At 46.9% G+C, this 18295-nt stretch overlaps 1 protein-coding gene across 1 annotated transcript in view; it reads left to right on the top strand.

The window, feature by feature from the left end:
- The window catches only part of LOC108798779 (serine/threonine-protein phosphatase 2A 65 kDa regulatory subunit A alpha isoform), a 31497-nt gene that overhangs the window by 1179 nt on the left and 12023 nt on the right, over positions 1-18295 (top strand). Inside the window, exons 2-11 of the mRNA XM_018570561.1 lie at positions 1109-1199; positions 3968-4068; positions 4480-4712; positions 5795-5942; positions 6486-6641; positions 8413-8527; positions 11072-11142; positions 12651-12785; positions 15079-15252; positions 17885-17945. Coding sequence (XP_018426063.1) covers positions 1109-1199; positions 3968-4068; positions 4480-4712; positions 5795-5942; positions 6486-6641; positions 8413-8527; positions 11072-11142; positions 12651-12785; positions 15079-15252; positions 17885-17945 — 1285 coding nt within the window. The remainder of the gene's footprint in view (positions 1-1108; positions 1200-3967; positions 4069-4479; positions 4713-5794; positions 5943-6485; positions 6642-8412; positions 8528-11071; positions 11143-12650; positions 12786-15078; positions 15253-17884; positions 17946-18295) is intronic.

Here is an 18295-nt window from a genome sequence, read left to right as displayed (position 1 = left end):
TGGAGCCATTAACCTTCAAACCTGAACAAAAGAGGGGGCCCCTGGTCGTTCTCTATATGAGGGTCTCAATCTGCAGGCCTGAGGAGGAGGGGCCCCTGACGGGTAAACAGTGTGAGGGACCCCTCACTTTTACGTTTTAGGAGAAAGGGGGGTCTCTGACAACATACAGTATGGAGCCCTTAAAGGAGAACTATGAGGTGAGTGCTTTTCACTCACCTCATAGTTCTAGCCGACCTGTGACAATGAGACTGTCACAGGTCGGCTCAGTAGATCGGGAGGTGAGCGAACAGATACAGGTGTTCGCTCACCTCTCGATCCTGTCACTGCTCTCTGCTGTGACAGGGGGAGGGGCTGGATCCCCCGCTCCGATCTGCCAGCGCTGACTGGCAGAACGGACGGGGGAGGGGGCGGGTACAGCTGGATCTGCCTCTAGATAGGCAGAGCCAGCTGTCACTCACACAGCTGGGCGGATCCCGTCATCTACGTCGGGATCCGCTCGGGCTGCGGCATCTCAGTATACCGAGAGCTGTAGCTCCCTATATACTGAGCTTAGGGTAACGGGAGGACGCTAGTTTGTGTCCTCCCGTTACCCCAAGGAGAACTATGGGGAAAAACACTGACCCCATAGTTCTCCTTTAACCTTCAGGCCTAAGAAAAGAGGGGGGTCCTTGTTCTCAATATGAGGGGCCCTCACTTTGCAGACCTGAGTGTAGTGAACCTTCACCTACAGGTTAAAGGAGACGAGGGATCATTACCCTTCAAGAAAAAGAAAGGGGCCTCACGAGTATCTAGGCCAGGAGTAGGCAACCTTGGCACTCCGGCTGAGCTGAAACTACAAATCCCAATATGCCTCTTGGCGTCATGCCTGTGGCTGTCAGTCTTGCAATGCCTCATGGGAGTTGTAGTTCCACAAAAGCTGGAGGCCCGAGGTTGCCCACCCCTGACATTAAATCATATTGCTTGCCAGATCTAGGCAAACCCCAGTATCTGATCATCTATTCAATGTGTCGAACTTAAAGGCTCAGTCCACCTGTTGAGTGCCGGCTCTTGAAGTGTCCCAGTCAGTCACATTGGAGGTTCTGAACGTATTTTTCTGGTTTGTTTGCAGCTCCGTCTGAACAGTATTAAGAAGCTCTCCACCATTGCCTTGGCTTTGGGCGTAGAAAGGACCCGCAGTGAGCTTCTGCCGTTCCTGACCGGTAAGGGGGTCTTGTAGGAAATGAGAATAGACTTTCTTTTGGTTCTATTCTAAAATGTTGATTTTCTGTTTTACGCTTGTTATTAAAGAGGCCCTGTCACATTGTCCTTGCAGGGAAAGGCAATGACTCTAGAAAGGGCAATACCTGACCCTCATATACTTACCTTACCTGTGCTCCTTCAGTGTTTACGACCCCGGGGGGGAGGGGATGGGGCAGTGTTGTCACTCCTCCGATCATGTGACAGTGCTCGGCTAATTAGCCTTTATTGTCATTTTAAGTGATTGTTTGTGTCTAGGTTTAAAAAAGTTATACTCGCCTAATGCTCTGAGCCACCTTCTTAGACCTGTCCTTCCAACGTCTCTCCCCCTCCTCTGCAGCAGTCCAAGCTCAGCGCTTTACAAAAAGGAGGAGACAGTACAGTTACAATAGAATTTACAGTTTCAGTACAATACGGTTAGGAGGGCCCTGCTCGTGTTAGCTTACAATCTAAGGAGAGGCAAGTGATACAAAAGGTAATAATTGTTTGGATTGAGTTATTGGAGGAAGTAAAAGGCAATTATGTTGAGATAAGATAGGCTTCCCTGAAGAGATGGGTTTTTAAGGATCGCCTAAAGGCAGGCAGCGTAGGAGATAGGTGGACAGAATGGGGTAAGGAGTTCCAGAGGATGGGGGACACTCTGGAGAAGTCCTGGAGGCGAGCATGGGAGGAGGTAATTGGAGAGCAGGAGGTCTTGAGAGGACGGTTTGGGTGATATTTTGAGATGAGGTTGGTCGGAGTTGTAGATGGCTTTGTATGTTTAGTATTTTGAATTTTATCCTTTTGGGCAAATGGGAGCCAGTGGAGGGATTGGCAAGGGGGGGTGGCAGACACTGAACGGTTGGTTAGGTGGATGAGTCTGGCGGCAGCATTCATGATAGACTGAAGGGGGGATAGTCTGCTTAGTGGTAAGCCAACAAGGAGGGAGTTACAGTAGTTGAGGCAAGGGATTACGAGGGAGCGAATCAGAAGCTTTGTGGTTTCTTTTGTTAAAAAGGGGCGCATTTTGGAAATGTTACGGAGGTTGAGTCGGCAAGATTTGGATAGTGATTGGATGTGGGGCTGAAAGGGGTGCGCAGAGTCCGTGATTACACAGAGTACCCTGGCTTGATGGGATCGTAGTGTTGTTGATTGTGATGGGGAAGTTGGGGGAGGGAACAAGGGGAGGAGGAAAAAAAATATAAGCTCAGTTTTTGACAGATTGAGTTTGAGGTATTGGTGTGACATCCATGCTGAGATGTCACTGAGTAGATTAGAGATACGTGAAGAGACAGAGGGGGTGGGTTGAGGAGTGGAGAGATAGATTTGGGTGGCATCAGCATAAAGATGGTATTGGAAGCCATGGGAGGCTATGAATTGACCCAGGGAAGAAGTGTAGATAGAGAATAGAAGGGGCCCGAGGAGGAGATGGGGCTGCAGGGAGCGCTTAGACGGCTGGATCAGAGCTTCAGGTGAGTATAACTTAACCCTTGCAATGCCGGGCTAGCCGCACTGCAAGTGTTTATAAAGTTTTAATGGAGATCTTCCTCAAAATAACCAAGCATAGCAGGGATGCAGGTGGGACTGTTAATAGACGTAATTGACTCCTTTACGGTTACAAGGAACCTTCAAGTTTCTGAAGCGGGATGGTTGCATAGGAGGATGTGGTCAAAGACTAATCACTTGCAGAACAATGGATTTCAAAATGAAAATGGACAATCCACATGTGGGCAGTTTCTTAAATGTTAACATAAAGGCATATTAACATTGTTGCTGAGATATATGGATGGATAATGGAGAGGAAGCTGTACCTGAGGACCTGCAGTGTATGGATCTCCCTGCTTTATTCATTCTGTGGATAGATGGATAGTAAGATACTGCATGGATAGATTAGCTGCTGGTCGGTCTAACCAGATTCCGGTTAAGACTTGATGTCACTACTGTGTTGCTCACTGTTCTCCTTGCTGGAGAGGAAGTTGTACCTGAGGACCTGCAGTGTAATTACCTCTCTGCTTCCTTCCTTCTGTGGATAGATCGACAGACAGATACTACATAGATTAGCTGCTGGTCTCGCCAGATTTGGAGTCGGACTTGGTTACGTTACTCCTTGGTTGCTCACAGTTCTCCTTGCTGGAGAGGAAGCTGTACCTGAGGACCTGCAGTGTAATGATCTCCCTGCTTCTGCTTGCTTCCTTCCTTCTGTGGATAGACCGACAGACAGACACTACCTAGATTAGCTGCTGGTCTCGCCAGATTTGGAGTCAGACTTGGTGACGTCACTCCTTGGTTGCTCACAGTTCTTGCTGGAGAGGAAGCTGTACCTGAGGACCTGCAGTGTAATGATCTCCCTGCTTCATTCATTCTGTGGATAGATGGATACTACTACATAGATTAGCTGCTGATCTAACCAGATTCGGAGTGAGATTTGGTGATGTCACTACTATACTGCTCACTGTTCTCCGCGCTGGAGAGGAAGCTGTACCTGAGGACCTGCAGTGTAATGATCTGAATCTTCTCTACCAGCCATTAGTATGGGGCAGTGCTGACATATGGGAGCTAAGCCCTGCTTCCACCCAGATGGCCGCCTCCACACAGGTGCAGTGCAGAAAAAGCCATGATAAGTCAGTGGTGGGGAAATAATCAGCTGCAGGAAGACATCAGCTGTTACCGGAGACTTTTTCTTTGTCCTTTGTTTGGTCTTTGTGAGAACAGTGTATAGGGAATGTTTAGAAGGCAATATCATGTCTTGCAGATACGATCTATGATGAAGATGAAGTGCTGCTGGCTTTGGCTGAACAATTGGGGACGTTTACGTCACTGGTGGGGGGACCAGAGTTTGTCCACTGCTTACTGGTAAGTGTCACCAAATCTTCTGCCCTCATTTCTCATTCTCATCCTTGTCTGTAGATATTATTTCAGCAGTTAGTGCTTTAACATGAACACGTGAGAATCAAAATATGGAATCTGCCTTTGCCAATTGGATTTTAAAGGTGCAGAGCTCTGGCTTCTCATTCTCATTATTCCTTCATCACCTAGTCAGTCATTGACCTGATGCAAGCAAGGAGGCAGTCAGGTCTGTCAAGTCTGATCTTCCATCCTTCATGCTTTTTCCAGGTCAGTGATTTACTAGTGAAAGTGAGACTCTGGATGTCAGAAAAAAAAAAACTGCAATAGATTTTGTATTTTTATCCTTTAAAAGCTTACTCCTGGTTGTCCACAGAGATAAATACTGACTTGTTTCTTATCATAAAATGTGTCTTTCAGCCACCGCTAGAAAGCTTGGCCACCGTTGAGGAGACAGTGGTGAGGGACAGAGCTGTGGAATCTCTCCGAGCCATTTCCCATGAACACTCCCCCTCCGACCTCGAGGCGCACTTTGTACCCCTGGTGAAGCGTTTGGCCAGCGGCGACTGGTTCACCTCCCGCACATCTGCATGCGGGCTCTTCAGCGTGTGTTATCCACGGGTCTCCAGCACTGTAAAAGCAGAACTTAGACAGTAAGTAGACTCAGGGGAGAGGCTGTGTGGGAAGGGAGGACTTCGGTGGGTAAGACCACATGAAGAGGAAGGACCTCGGGGGAGGCAAGCCACATGGAAAGGGAGTGACCGTCTGGAGGCAAGTAGTAAAATATCAACAGTGCACCGTGGTCATATCTTTCAGAAATGATAATTTTATTGATGCACACACATCTTGTCACATTGCAACGTTTCGGCTTCTCCATGCCGCATTAAGGGACCCCAAGTGGCCCCGAAACATTGCAATGTGACAAGATGCGTGTGCCTGCCCGAGGAAGGGACCTCGAGTTGCCCCGAAACATTGCAATGTGACGAGGTGTGCATCGATAAAATTATCACTTTCTGAAAATTTTACCACAGTGTGCTGGTGATATATTTTACTACTTGAATCTGAAGCCGCGCCATCCGCAGTCACCTCAGCACCCACAACAAGGGACATCCAGTAAGGACTGCAGTAGGATTCTCCTTTGGAGGAAAGGTTGCATGCAGAGAGAAGGCCTTGAGGGGGGGGAGAGGGGACTGTGTGGTAAGGGAGTACTTCGGTGGGTAAGACCACATGGAGAGAAAGGACCTCGGGAGAGGCAAGCTGCATGGAAAGGGAGTGCCTGTCTGTAGGCAAGGTCCCTGAGGCCCGGTTCACACCTGGGCGTTTTGTAGCGCGTTCCTACGTTCTGCAAAACGGTCAAACACCGAAATCCCATTATTTCCTATGGGTATGGTTCACACCTAGGCGTATTACATGCCGTATGAACGCGCAACAAAACGCCCAAAGTAGTACAGGAGCTTCTTTGGGGCGTATTTGCCGTGCGTATCCATTGGGATACAGCCAGGTAGCCCTCGGAAACGTGTATCGTGATCATGTATCGTGAATCGCTGTAAAAACGAGCTGCAACAAACACGCATATTCGATACGCCTAGGTGTGAACCCAGCCTTAGAGGGAAGGCCTTGGTGGAGGGCAAGACAGTGTGGTAAGGGAGGGCCCTGGGGTCGCTCTTGGGAAAATATATATGTATAGGTGACTTTACTTTATCTGTGATGTTTCTCTCTCTTTACTCCTATTTAGACATTTCCGGAACCTGTGCTCAGATGACACTCCAATGGTCAGACGAGCAGCCGCTTCCAAATTGGGGGAATTCGCAAAAGTATTGGAGCTGGAAAATGTGAAAAGTGAAATAATACCAATGTTCTCCAACCTAGCCTCAGATGAGCAGGTAAAGCTGTTACAGTTGACATAGAGTTAGGGTTATGGCTCAGTGGTTAGCACTTCTGCCTTGAAGCACTGGGGTCCTCGGTTTATTTCTCGGCCAGGACCGTATCTGCATGGAGTTTGCATGTTCTCCCTGTGCTTGCATCTTCTGGGTACTCCGGTTTCCTCTCGCACTCCAAACTCATGTTGAAAGGTTAATGTCTCCTGTCAAAACTGGCTGTAGTATGTTTGCTTGTGTGTATGCATGTAACAGACATCGTAGATCCGGGGTGGGCAACTCCAGCCCTCCAGTTGTTTAACTACAAATGCCATCATGCCTGTAACTGCCAGTCTTGCAATGCCCAATGGGCTTGTAGTTCCACAACAGCTGGAGGGTTGGGGTTGCCCACCCCTGCCTTAGATTGTAAGCTTCTTGAGGTCATGGACTCGTGTGAGTGAAATGTATAGAAAGCAATGTATACATTGACAGCTCTATATAAGATAGGAAGATGAATATTCTGTGTGCATGGCTGGCTCAATTTGTTTATCATATTTGTCTGTTTCTCAGGATTCTGTTCGTCTGTTGGCCGTGGAGGCCTGCGTGAATATTGCTCAGCTTCTACCTCAGGAGGAGTTGGAGCCGCTCGTGATGCCCACACTGAGACAGGCAGCTGAAGATAAGTCCTGGCGTGTTCGTTACATGGTGGCAGACAAATTCACAGAGGTAAGTCCAATGGACTGCAGCTATAAAGGTTTATGTCCACTTTGATTGGTCCATGTCGGCATAAAATAAATATATATCATTTATCCCTGGTGGGGCTACTACCAGCGTTCTCTGACATCACCGCCCCTCGTCCAATCGGAGACTGGCTAGTATTCATTGATGAAACTATCGGGTGCTTGCTGAATGGCCATTGTGCTCAGTGAGCAGCCCTCTGTGTTCTAATAGCAGAGGGGAAGTCCCTCAGCACTGTGGCTGTACAGGCCACGAAAGATTGCTATCAGGCCCCATTCGTATCAGCGTAGTTTTCGCACAATTTTTAAAAAGATGATTTTGGGCTTTTTGAATTGTGTTTTAAGAGCTGAACGCAATTAAAAACTTATCAGCGCGGTTCCATTGAAAGCTGTATGAAAACCGCGCTGATCAGCACAGGAAAAAGCTCAAAGAGCATTCGGGCTGGAGGCTGTTCGGATCACGCGGTCGCATGGACGGTCCCCATAGCAATCGTTCATGCCGGCGGATCCGTGCGGCCGAACCGCTCCGAATGCTCACCAGTTTTCACACCAGTTGCAGTACGTTACGGCCTGATTCTGGCTGGAACGCACTGTATCGCATTGCGTCCGGCTCACTTTTTTTCTGGGCATGGGGGTGCGAGGTGGGCCATTGAAGTGAATGGCGCCGTAGCCACGCCCTCTGGACGCAATGCCATCACACGCACGGAATCGCAGGGCACATTGTGCCTGCGGTGCGATCAAAATAGTGCTTGCACATTTCTTTTATATTCTATTAGTGATGCACCGATACTAGTATTAGTACTAAATACTCCCGCTGCTTCTCCTGGTACCGTAACTTCCAGTAGCTGGCCAATCAGGAAGCCGAGTGGTGTGTCCTGACTCGCAGCCTAGTTCAAAAGAAAAGTAGGACCCATCACACTCTTGACCGGATCAAACCCTGGAAATTCTGGTGGGTGCTAAAGGTGATTCATTTTATGAATATGATGCTGATCTAGAACACTTGGTGACAGAGCCAGCATTCAGCACCAGGTACATTGTTTCACTGTTTATACCATCACGAGTTCAGATATGCATAGCCTGTGTATATGACATGGATAATTGGCGGGAATATGACGTTGTGACGTTAGAGGGGGAGTGCTGCATGTTTTGATCGGTTTATTGGTTCTTACGATCATGCATATATTCTTGCATATGTTATTTTGGTGATCACTCTTTGTTTTGCCTGAGGTAGGGTCCTTGTGGTTCTGAAACGTCGCTTTGAATGTTGTGATACTATAGCAGTCAAAAAATATGGACTACAATCTATGCTGGAGTGCTAGTGACTTTTCTTGTTATGACTCGCCGTCCTGATTGGTCAGGAAGCTGACCAATCAGGAAGGCGGGTGGGGAGTCATTACCTGCCCCCCGGCTTCCTGATGGGCCACAAAGCCAGCTCCATGCTTCCTCATTTGGGATGGAGCAGCTTCCTGGCTAATCGGCAAGCTGGGCGGCGAGTCATTGCATGCCGCCTGGCTTCCTTAAAGGGACTTCCGGTATCTGTATTGGCTAGTCCCGAGGAAAATCGGTACTCGATACTGAATAACTGGTATCGGTGCATCCCTACTTTCTATAATATATGCTGGTCTCTGTGTAGCAATTAGTGACACCGTCCACAGACACTTAGTGAGCCCATTGTCCTCGCCTACAGTAGCTATTTCTTGTGTTTTGACAGCCATTGCCTGGTTTAACCCCTGTGATATTTTCCCCGTGCCGCCATGTAGCTCCAGAAAGCAGTCGGCCCAGAAATCACAAAGACAGACTTGGTTCCGGCTTTCCAGAATCTGATGAAGGACTGTGAAGCCGAGGTGCGGGCCGCGGCGTCCAACAAAGTGAAAGGTAAGACTCATCATTGAGAAGATTTTAGATGGACATGTTATCACAACTATAATTCTGTGTGTGTTAGTGTTGAAGTGTATCTAAACCTAAAGCTGCCCATACACCTATAGATTATCTGCAGACTTTCTGTGGTCAGATGGGAAAAAATGCAACAGATTCCTCCATCTACGCTAAACTGTGTGGATGGAGGAATCTCACTGGGGGCCTAGATTGCAGCAAAGAGGTAGCGATGCTGCAGGTACCAGTCTAAGAGCAATCCGGCTCCGAAGACCAGGTGCATATAACTGTTGTTTTCCTCCCTAGGCCTGATACATCCGTCGATCCAGTTATTCAATGAAACGATTGTCTATGTTCTGATCAAATCTAGAAGTTATTGATTACTTTGTCATTATTTTGATCATTTTCAGATCATTTTGCAGAGGTGCATTAAAAATTGATGGGTAGCTCAGAAAATACTGGATCAGGTTGAGGTTTGTGATTTTGCTGGTTATGTTGTACTGAGCATCAGATCAACTTTAATGATTGCGATTGAATAGTCTGATGCATTCGGCCGCTGTCTTGATGCTGTGCACCATCCATCATAAATGTGCCCATGCACTGCACGATTCTCGTACGAGAATCGCGGGAAATCCCGCGATCGTACCAGAATCGAGCAGTGTGAATGAAGACGTGCGGCCGTTTCTACTGTACGGTCGCACGTCTTTTGTCTAAGGAGCATGCTAGGAAACAAGCCGAAAATCTTACGTTTTTCGGCTTGTTTGAACGGTGCTCGGGAGACAAATGCCGAACGGGCCAGTGTGCGCACACTGCACGTTCAGCATTGCAGTCATCGGAAGTCAGGGGGGGCGGGCTTGCGATGATCGCGAGTACGATCTGCCTGTCCTAGATGGGCAGATCGTACGTTTTTTTTACAACCATCGCAAGACTAAAGTCTTGCGATGGTTGTTAAGTGTATGGCTTTGATTTTTTTTTTTTTTTTTTTTAAATTCCATTTACAAAGTTCATAATTACATCGTTAAATAGTGTTTTAAGTCTACTGATCGCTCCCTCCTGCACTGACGTGGTGCGAGATGATAATTTAGAACATGCTCTCCTAATTGGGTCATTAGGTATTTTCTTGGTGTGTTTCTCTGTTCTGTGGGAGTCCAGCAGTTCCCAATGAAAGAGAGATTGTGAAGCTGGGGGCGAGCAAGATGCTCTATTAACTCCATGAGAATTTTCTGCTGACTCATACAGGAGATCCACCTACAGATTATTCATAATAAGCTTTTCTGAAAGCTTGAACTAGATGTTCTAATCGGAGTCCCCTACTACTTAAAGGAGTCATTTCAGAGTTAACTTTGCCTTGCATAGCTGAGGCTGCTTTGTCTGATTCCTGAGCTAGTTCCAGGGCAGGCCGGTCATTGCATAATGCTGCAGAGGTGTGCTGTGATGTTGCTCTTGGATGGGAGTCTCGGCTATGGCAGAAGACTTTGTTCTTGGATAAGGAGCCCTTGCTTCGCCAGGAGATGTTACGCTTGGGCGAGAGCCCCTGCCATAGCATGAGAAATTGGTCTTGGAGGGGAGCTTTGTCGATGGTCTTGGATGGGTGACTTGTCTATGGCCAGAGACATTAGTCTTGGATGGCAGCCTTGGCTATGGTGTTGGATGGCAGCCTTGGCTATGGTGTTGGATGGCAGCCTTGGCTATGGCCTTTGATGGCAGCCTTGGCTATGGCCTTTGATGGCAGCCTTGGCTATGGCCTTGGATGGCAGCCTTGGCTATGGCCTTGGATGGCAGCTTTGGCTATGGCCTTGGATGGCAGCCTTGGCTATGGCCTTGGATGGCAGCCTTGGCTATGGTCTTGGATGGCAGCCCTGGCTATGGTCTTGGATGGGTGTCTTGTCTATGACAGGAAACATTGGTCTTAGAGGGGAGCTATGGCTGGGGATGTGGGCAGTAGACATGATGGTCTTGGATGGGAACCTTGGCTATGGCAGGAGACCTGATGTTCCTATTATTCAGACAGATGGGTATAGATGAGAGGGCACAGCCTGCAAAGGATGCTTACTGTACTTCTTGAGGTTCCCATAGACTATAGAGAATCTGCTGCTGTAAGAAAGATAGTGAGTGTGGAGGTGAACTGTGTATGAGGGATGAGTTTGTAGCAGGGTGGAGGTAACCTTGGTAAGAGGGATGAGGACATTGAGTAGACGGCCCCTGTATGCAAATAGTCTGCGGGCGGTGGGGGCTGTCATTGTATTATGTTGTGCCTCTCGCCTGCAGCAGACCGCATGGTCTCTCAGAGGAATGTGGGGGGAATCATGGGATCGGCTCCATTCACAGGTGTGAATAAGGCCGTGCGTAAAAGCGAACATGCTGGAACTTTTTTTTCTCATCTGTTACATTATAAACCTATACCATTTTCTCACAAAGACTTTATAGGACTTGTGCCTTTGGATGTTCTTGTTTCTGTTGCTTCTCCCTTTTTTCAAGGATTTGTATTGTCATTTAAACGTCGCACCTCCATCTGACTCCAGTGTGCCGCCCTGTTTTCTGTTTTAGAATTCTGTGAGAACGTGTCAGCCGACAGTCGGGAGAATGTCATCATGACGCAGATCCTTCCGTGTGTCAAGGTACGCAAGTCTGTCTGCTCTACCTCCAATGTTTATGTAGCAAAAATGAACAATGGTTTTCACATTGTATGAATGTAGGGGTCTGGTTACACATTTTTTTCACACAAATTTCACCCAAGATTCACACCATTTTCTGATTGGAGTCCATTGGAAGAATGTGTGAATGCTTTTTAAAAATAGACCCCCATAGTGTTCTATATGCAGTCTTTTAAATCCGCAGTGTCCATTCTGTTGAAGACAGACTTTAAAGCTCATCCTGTATAGCACTGTGGGGTGTGTTGATGCTGTGCTTTTAGACGATTATGGTTAATAGGTGGTCTGCCATGAAGAGAAAGACCTGTGTGCTAGGTTCTGATGGAACCTATTATGCCCTTACTCATGAGCCTTATACTAGTCCCGGGACAGTGAAACAAAAGCCGTTCAGTGTCTCCGCCATGGGGTTAGTATGGGAAAACTGGTTGAGGATTGACAATACATATCCGATTCTAATCATACGGGTGACATAGGATTTGTGAAAAAAACTATACTGAACGTCGCTTATGTGTGATTGGATTCAGGAAATCGACTATTTAAAGGGACTGCTATGCCTTTCACACCCAATATGTGTTTCAACCTCCCACTCAATGATCCTGACAGGATGGATATTGATAAGAAATTTGCAGTGCCTGGTTTAGAAGCTCAGCTAATGTGCCTATTAATCATCCTCCCAGCTTCAGCCACCAAGACAACGTTTTTCTAAGTTACTCTGTAAGGCCGAGAAGTTTGTAGACACCCGACCATCACATCTTCACTATATGGCCAAAAGCATGTGGATACCCCTCCAAATGATGGCGGTCAGGTGTTTCTAGTGAAGGGTACTGTTAATTCTACATCATTCAAGGATATTTTAGACAGTTTTGTGCTTCCAGCCTGGTGGTTAGTTTGGGAAGGTCTGTTCTTGTTCCAGCAAGACTGTACCCATGTGTACGAAGCCAGCTCCATAAAGACATGGTGTGACCAGTTTGGTTTGGAGGAGCTCAAGTGGCCTTCAGAGCCCTGACCTCAACCCTAGTGAACTCCTTTTGGGATGAACTGGAATGACGACCAACCCTAGTGAACTCCTTTTGGGATGAACTGGAATGACGACCAACCCTAGTGAACTCCTTTTGGGATGAACTGGAATGACGACCAACCCTAGTGAACTCCTTTTGGGATGAACTGGAATGACGACCAAGTCGGGTCTTCCTGTACCTGACTTGGCAAATTCTCTCTTGGCTGAATGTGCACAGATTCTCACAATGTGCCCCACAATGTTGTACAAAGCCTTCCAGAAGCGTGGAGGCCATTAGAGGCACAAAGAGCGAACCAAGTTCATGTGACTGCCCATGGTTAGGGAAATGGATGTCGAAAAAGCTCATGTAAGTCCACAAATGTTGGTGTTTTAAACAGCTCTACCGTGTTTGTTAGATTGGAATGTATTAGAATTAAAATCCTGTTGCTCTTCTTTCTTCCGTTTCTTTTATAATTAGGAATTGGTTTCAGATGCCAACCAGCATGTGAAATCTGCCCTGGCATCAGTCATCATGGGCCTGTCCCCCATCCTGGGGAAGGATAACACTATAGAGCATCTTCTTCCTCTTTTTTTGGCTCAGCTGAAGGATGAGGTAAGTGAAGTTTCTATATATTGTCTCGTTGTATGTGGTATATTGCATTGCTCAATTTGATGAGATTACGACTGTGTCGTCGATGGTTATGTAATATACTTCCGGGGGTTTGTTTGTTTTTTTGGCTCATCTTGAATATTTCTGCCACAAGAGGGAGCACGTCACAAGGAAGTAATAGTGAAGATGACGGCTGCTCTGATCATATTCTAAAACGGTGGTTTTCAACCTGTGTAACCACGAGACCCACATTTGTCCTTTGGTCATAGTCGCGGTCCTACTCGCACAGCTTTCCGGTGGGGGCGATCGAACTGAGGCCACATGGTGCATTTGGAGTGCCATTCAAATGAATGGCAACGCACCTCCCGTGTGATTGCATGGTACAGTGCGTTAATGGCATGAGATTGTGTGTTTTAACGCACTACTGTGTGATTAACGCACGAATGTGACGTCACGCCGGTCCAGGCACTTCTACTGGGCACACGATGGAGGTGTACGTAATGCACGTATGAATGAAGGTCCCTCAAAGCCATATCCCCCACTCGGCACTGGGCAGTATATTTTGAATAGCTGCTCGGCGTGAGAACTGACAGTGCTGCACTATAGGAAGGCTAAGGAGGCTCTCACCTAGTGCAGTGGAAGGCACGTGCCGACCCACCAGTTGAGTACCACAGTTCTAAAACGAGCACAAAATATAATTTTATCCTAAGCTTTCCTAGACTACATATGTTGGAATTGGGTTAGAGCTGTATTCTGTGATCTTAAAGCCTATCTCGGAGTAAAAAAAAAAAAAAACTACCCTTGCAGTGAGGCTACCCGTGCATTGCAAAGGTTAACTGCTAGTTTGTGCTTAGGGTGTATGTGGCACTTTTACTTGCCTGATCCCTGTTTCACTGGTGGTCAGCGCTTGCCTCTCTCCACTCCAGCTTGTTGACAATCCCTTGGCAAATGCATCGTTAACAGCCTTACTCCTCACGCTCAGCTGAATGGCAGGGGGTGGACACAGGGAGCTGTTCTCTATGCCATGTCTGCACAGACACGGCATAAAAAACAGAGCAGATTGCTCCTAATTAACAAAGGGGCCTGTTCCCACAACCTCCGGTGTTTGTTGACATTCTGCAAGTTCTCTGGCTGTGCCTGTGCAGTTGAGCCCTATGGAAGTCACAGGAGTCCTCTATGTCCATCTGCCTGCTAAGAGACAGGCTCCATAGACTTCTATAGGGCTCCTCAGAGCAGGCGCAGGATGTCAACAAACACAGGAGGCTGTGGGGATCAGATCTTAGTATTCTTGAACAAATTTTTCAGTGGCATGGTGCATTATCCTGCTGAAAGAGGCCACTGCCATCAGGGAATACAACAGTGTTTAGGTAGGTGGTACGTGTCAAGGTAACATCAACAGGAATGGCAGGTCCCGAGGTTTCCCAGCAGAACATTGTCCAAATCATCACTCAGCCTCTGTCAGCTTGCCTTCTTCCCATAGTGCTAATGGTATGGCTGACCGGCGTATGCTCTGCAGGGCATTGTCAAGCAACACCACTGCTGGATGAGAAGCAGAAGAACCTGTGAGGTCATTAAACTGTCCTGAAGGATTCTCCATTAAAAAAGGAGCACCATTTTCAGTGTGGTGACCACTTATCAATGGTCCAGCTACATAGTTTGCATGTACTGCGCTTGTGTGGGTTTCCTCTGGGTACACCCATTCCCTCCCACACTCTGTGGACTTGCTGGTGGGTTAATTGGCTCCTCTCTCAAATTGGCTGTTGTATGTGCCTGTATGTATTAGGGATATACCGATACTAGTATTGGTATCTGTGCCGATACCGAGTATTTGGTCTAGTTCTCACCCAAATGCTCCAATACCTTTCCCGGTACTGGAACTTCCCCCTACGGCACTGGAGCCAGCTTCCTGTGCGATCAGGAAGCTGGGTGGCGAGTAATGACCCGGCTTCCTGATTGGCCTGGAAGTTGGCTTGATGCTGATTGGCTGGCAACCAGGTTTTCCGGCCAAGCACAATCAGAAGCCGTATAGACAACATGGAGCCTTCTCGGCCAAGCACTGGTATTGACGGGTACCAAAAGCAAGGTATCTGCATCACTAGTAGATATCTAGATCTATATAGATGTATATCTATATCTGAGGTAGGGACATTGGGTTGTGAACTCCTTGAGGGCATGGACTGATGTAAAAGTTCTGTGTACATTTTCCGTGCTATATAAATGCCTGTAACAAATAAATAGCCGCTGTGAGTTGTAATTCGGGCCCCAGTTAATCGCTCTGTCTAATCTCTCCCTTCAGTGTCCAGAAGTGAGGCTCAACATCATCTCTAACCTGGACTGCGTCAATGAAGTCATCGGCATCCGCCAGCTCTCCCAGTCACTTCTGCCCGCTATTGTGGAGTTGGCTGAAGACGCCAAGTGGCGAGTGCGCCTGGCCATCATCGAGTACATGCCCCTGCTCGCCGGGCAGCTGGTATGTGTATCAATTAAGATTTATATGTGCTTGGCCTTTTTTGTGTGTGTGCCGTGCTTCAAGGTCCACAGCAGTGAGTACGTGCGTCTCTTTGCTGAGCAGCTGGTATGAGCATCTATTAACATTCATCCGAGTTCTTGGCCTTGTTTTTCTCTGTGTGCCTGGAGTCTGTAAACAGATGATGATCAAGGTCAAGAGACTTTCTTTATTGGACAAGTGGAACTGCAGAATGAGTGTTCTGTGTGAGCTGGGGTGTAGGGATAGAGCTCATCATGGTTATTATACCACAATAAAGGGCCGTGATTATAAGCTGCAATTTGTTCCATTGTCTTGTAGTTCTGCGAGTGGAAAATCTGCATCCCTGACATGAAAACACATTCATCATTTCTACTTGTTTTCTGCAAATGCTCCAGTAGGCAAATTGTGAGGAAGTGTGTATTTTTTAAATGCATATTTTATTATGCTATACATCTAAAATGATGAAAGGAAGTAGATGATTCTCTTAGTGATGGACGTTTTTAAAGTTTGCATTTACGCAAAAATGCCCCCAGCCCCCGCCCATATCTCACACAACACAATCAGCTGCGTCGCCCCCAAGTATGGCTTCTTTTCCAGCAACAAGCACAGGAAGCAGCACAATAGTGTTGTCACCATATCTCGCATCAGATTGGGTGAGACTGGAAGTCAATGGTAGGCAGTACCTGAGATCTCACACTGCAGATATACAGTTGTGAGGCTACAGAGCAGAAGTGCTTAGAACAGCCATCTTCAATCATGGTTTCCCCGGAGGATGCTGGGGTAGTGACCGACTGACTTCCCATCTGATGGTGCCTGCATTGTTCCAGGGCCTTCTGAGCTTTCTGTAAGAGGGGCATTCTGACTACCACAGTAGGGAGTCATGCTTTCCACTGACTATCAAGGAAATAGTGCATTCTTCTAGGGCAGCAGTCCCACTGACCGCCAATGTAAGGGGCATGCTTCCCACTGACCAGCAGTGTAAGGGGCATTCTTCTCACTGGCCACCATGTAAGGGGCATTCTTCTCACTGGCCACCAATGTAAGGGGCATTCTTCTCACTGGCCACCAATGTAAGGGGCATTCTTCTCACTGACCAGCAGTGTAAGGGACATTCTTCCTCTCATTCTCCCGCTTCCTTATAGATGTAAGGGGCACTTTTCCCACAAAATGTAATGTAAGAAGTCACTTCTGCACTGACCACCAATGTAAGAGGGCCCTTCACTGAATACAAAATTAAGAAAAAAAATTTCCACTGACCACCAATGTATTGGAGTTTGCGTTTTTATTTTACCATTCTAATTTAGTTGTTATAACTGCAAATTATTTTATCCCGTAGGGTGTGTTTAAAAATGTTACGTGTCACATACTGTAGGTATGCTAATAATGGTAATAATCACAGTAATATCTGCAACTTACTGATCTTAATGTCCTTTTGAGCTGTAGATGTATTTTTTGTAAAAGGATTTCTCTGACAGTTTAAGACTTCCTCTGGGTCATAAGGTTGAGAGAGGCCGACATACTCACAAGGAGGACACTGTTAGTTTTTAGGATCAATTCAGGACAAAATATAAATCTTTCATGGTATACCTTTAGGCACAATTAACATTTCCAAGATGTTCCTTTTTTATAAGGTAGCAGATCTTAATTTTTTGAATCTGGGTCCACTTGAAAAAAAAAAAACTGTCTCCCGTTTCTAACATACATGCTGCTATTTGCTTACTGCTGACTTAAAGGAGAACTATGGGGTTAAGGCTTTATCCCATAGTTCTCAGGGTAACGGGAGGACACAAACTAGCGTCCTCCCGTCACCCTAGGCTCAGTATACCGCGAGCTGTAGCTTGCGGTATACTAAGACGCTGAAGCGGATCCCGACAATTGTGCCGAGATCCACCCAGCTGCGTGACTGACAGCTGGCTCTGTCTATCTAGAGGCAGAGCCATCTGTCCTCGCCCCCTCCCCAGTCCGTTCCGCCAGTCAGCACTGGTGGAGCGGGGAGGGGGGAATCCAGCCCCTGTCACGGCAGAGAGCCGTGACAGGATCGAGAGGTGAGCGAACGCCGGTATGTGTTCGCTCACCTCGCGATCTACTGAGCCGACCTGTGACAGTCTCATTGTCACAGGTCGGCTAGAACTATGAGGTGAGTGAAAAGCACTCACCTCATAGTTCTCCTTTTTAATAAAGTATTGTTTTCTTCCATACTTGTTTTGGTTGTGGAACGACACAGTGACGGTTTGACATTTTCTTGAAATGATATGAAATCTCTGCTGCCAAGTTTTTGCTGTTTTTGGGGATGACACTCCCTCGCTATCATAGTGGGAATTGGTTTTATGTAATCAAATCTGCATTTGGGTTTTAACCAAAGTCTAATAACATTTAAACAAACCATTGGCTGAGCCCCATCCAGGGCCAATTTCCCTCGAGACACACAGCCGATGTCCTGAGCTCTGCAACTTTCTCACCAGCAGAGGGAGATATTGTTCCTGCTCATTATGTTCTACCAGAGATGGAATTCTGTTCTTAAAGGGCTGTTGAAAGAAGCATTCATGTTGATCATAGACAGACGTGTTTTTGTTTCTTGGCCAAACCAATGATTTTTTTTTTTTTCCCTGTGCAGGGCGTAGAGTTTTTCGACGAGAAGCTGAACTCGTTATGTATGGCCTGGCTGGTGGATCACGGTAAGCAGTGTTGTTTATCTTTAAATCTTCATGCCAAAGGACACGGTGCTGACACTTTACAGATGTAATTATCCATTAATAAACCAGCGTCCCTTACAGCCGCTGATGAGGATAAAGCGGCGGGGTGCTTGTGTATTGCTTAAAGGAAGACATAATCATTATGATGCTTGATATTTGCTTTTCTAGCAGGGAGCAGAAAATATTGTCTGAGCAGGAGATAAAAATGGACATTAGAGTGATTTCTAAGGCTAGTAAGCTTTAAACAGAACCGCTCACCAACTAAAACCAAATAGAAATACATTTTAAACCTTGCCTGGCTTTTAATTATAACTTCCATGTATCGGTGTTCA

Source organism: Nanorana parkeri, unplaced genomic scaffold (assembly GCF_000935625.1).
Source record: "Nanorana parkeri isolate BGI_ZX_2015 unplaced genomic scaffold, ASM93562v1 scaffold1554, whole genome shotgun sequence".
Lineage (NCBI taxonomy): Eukaryota > Metazoa > Chordata > Amphibia > Anura > Dicroglossidae > Nanorana > Nanorana parkeri.
The sequence above is the reverse complement of the archived record's forward strand: the minus strand, read 5'-3'. Positions and strand labels throughout refer to the sequence as shown.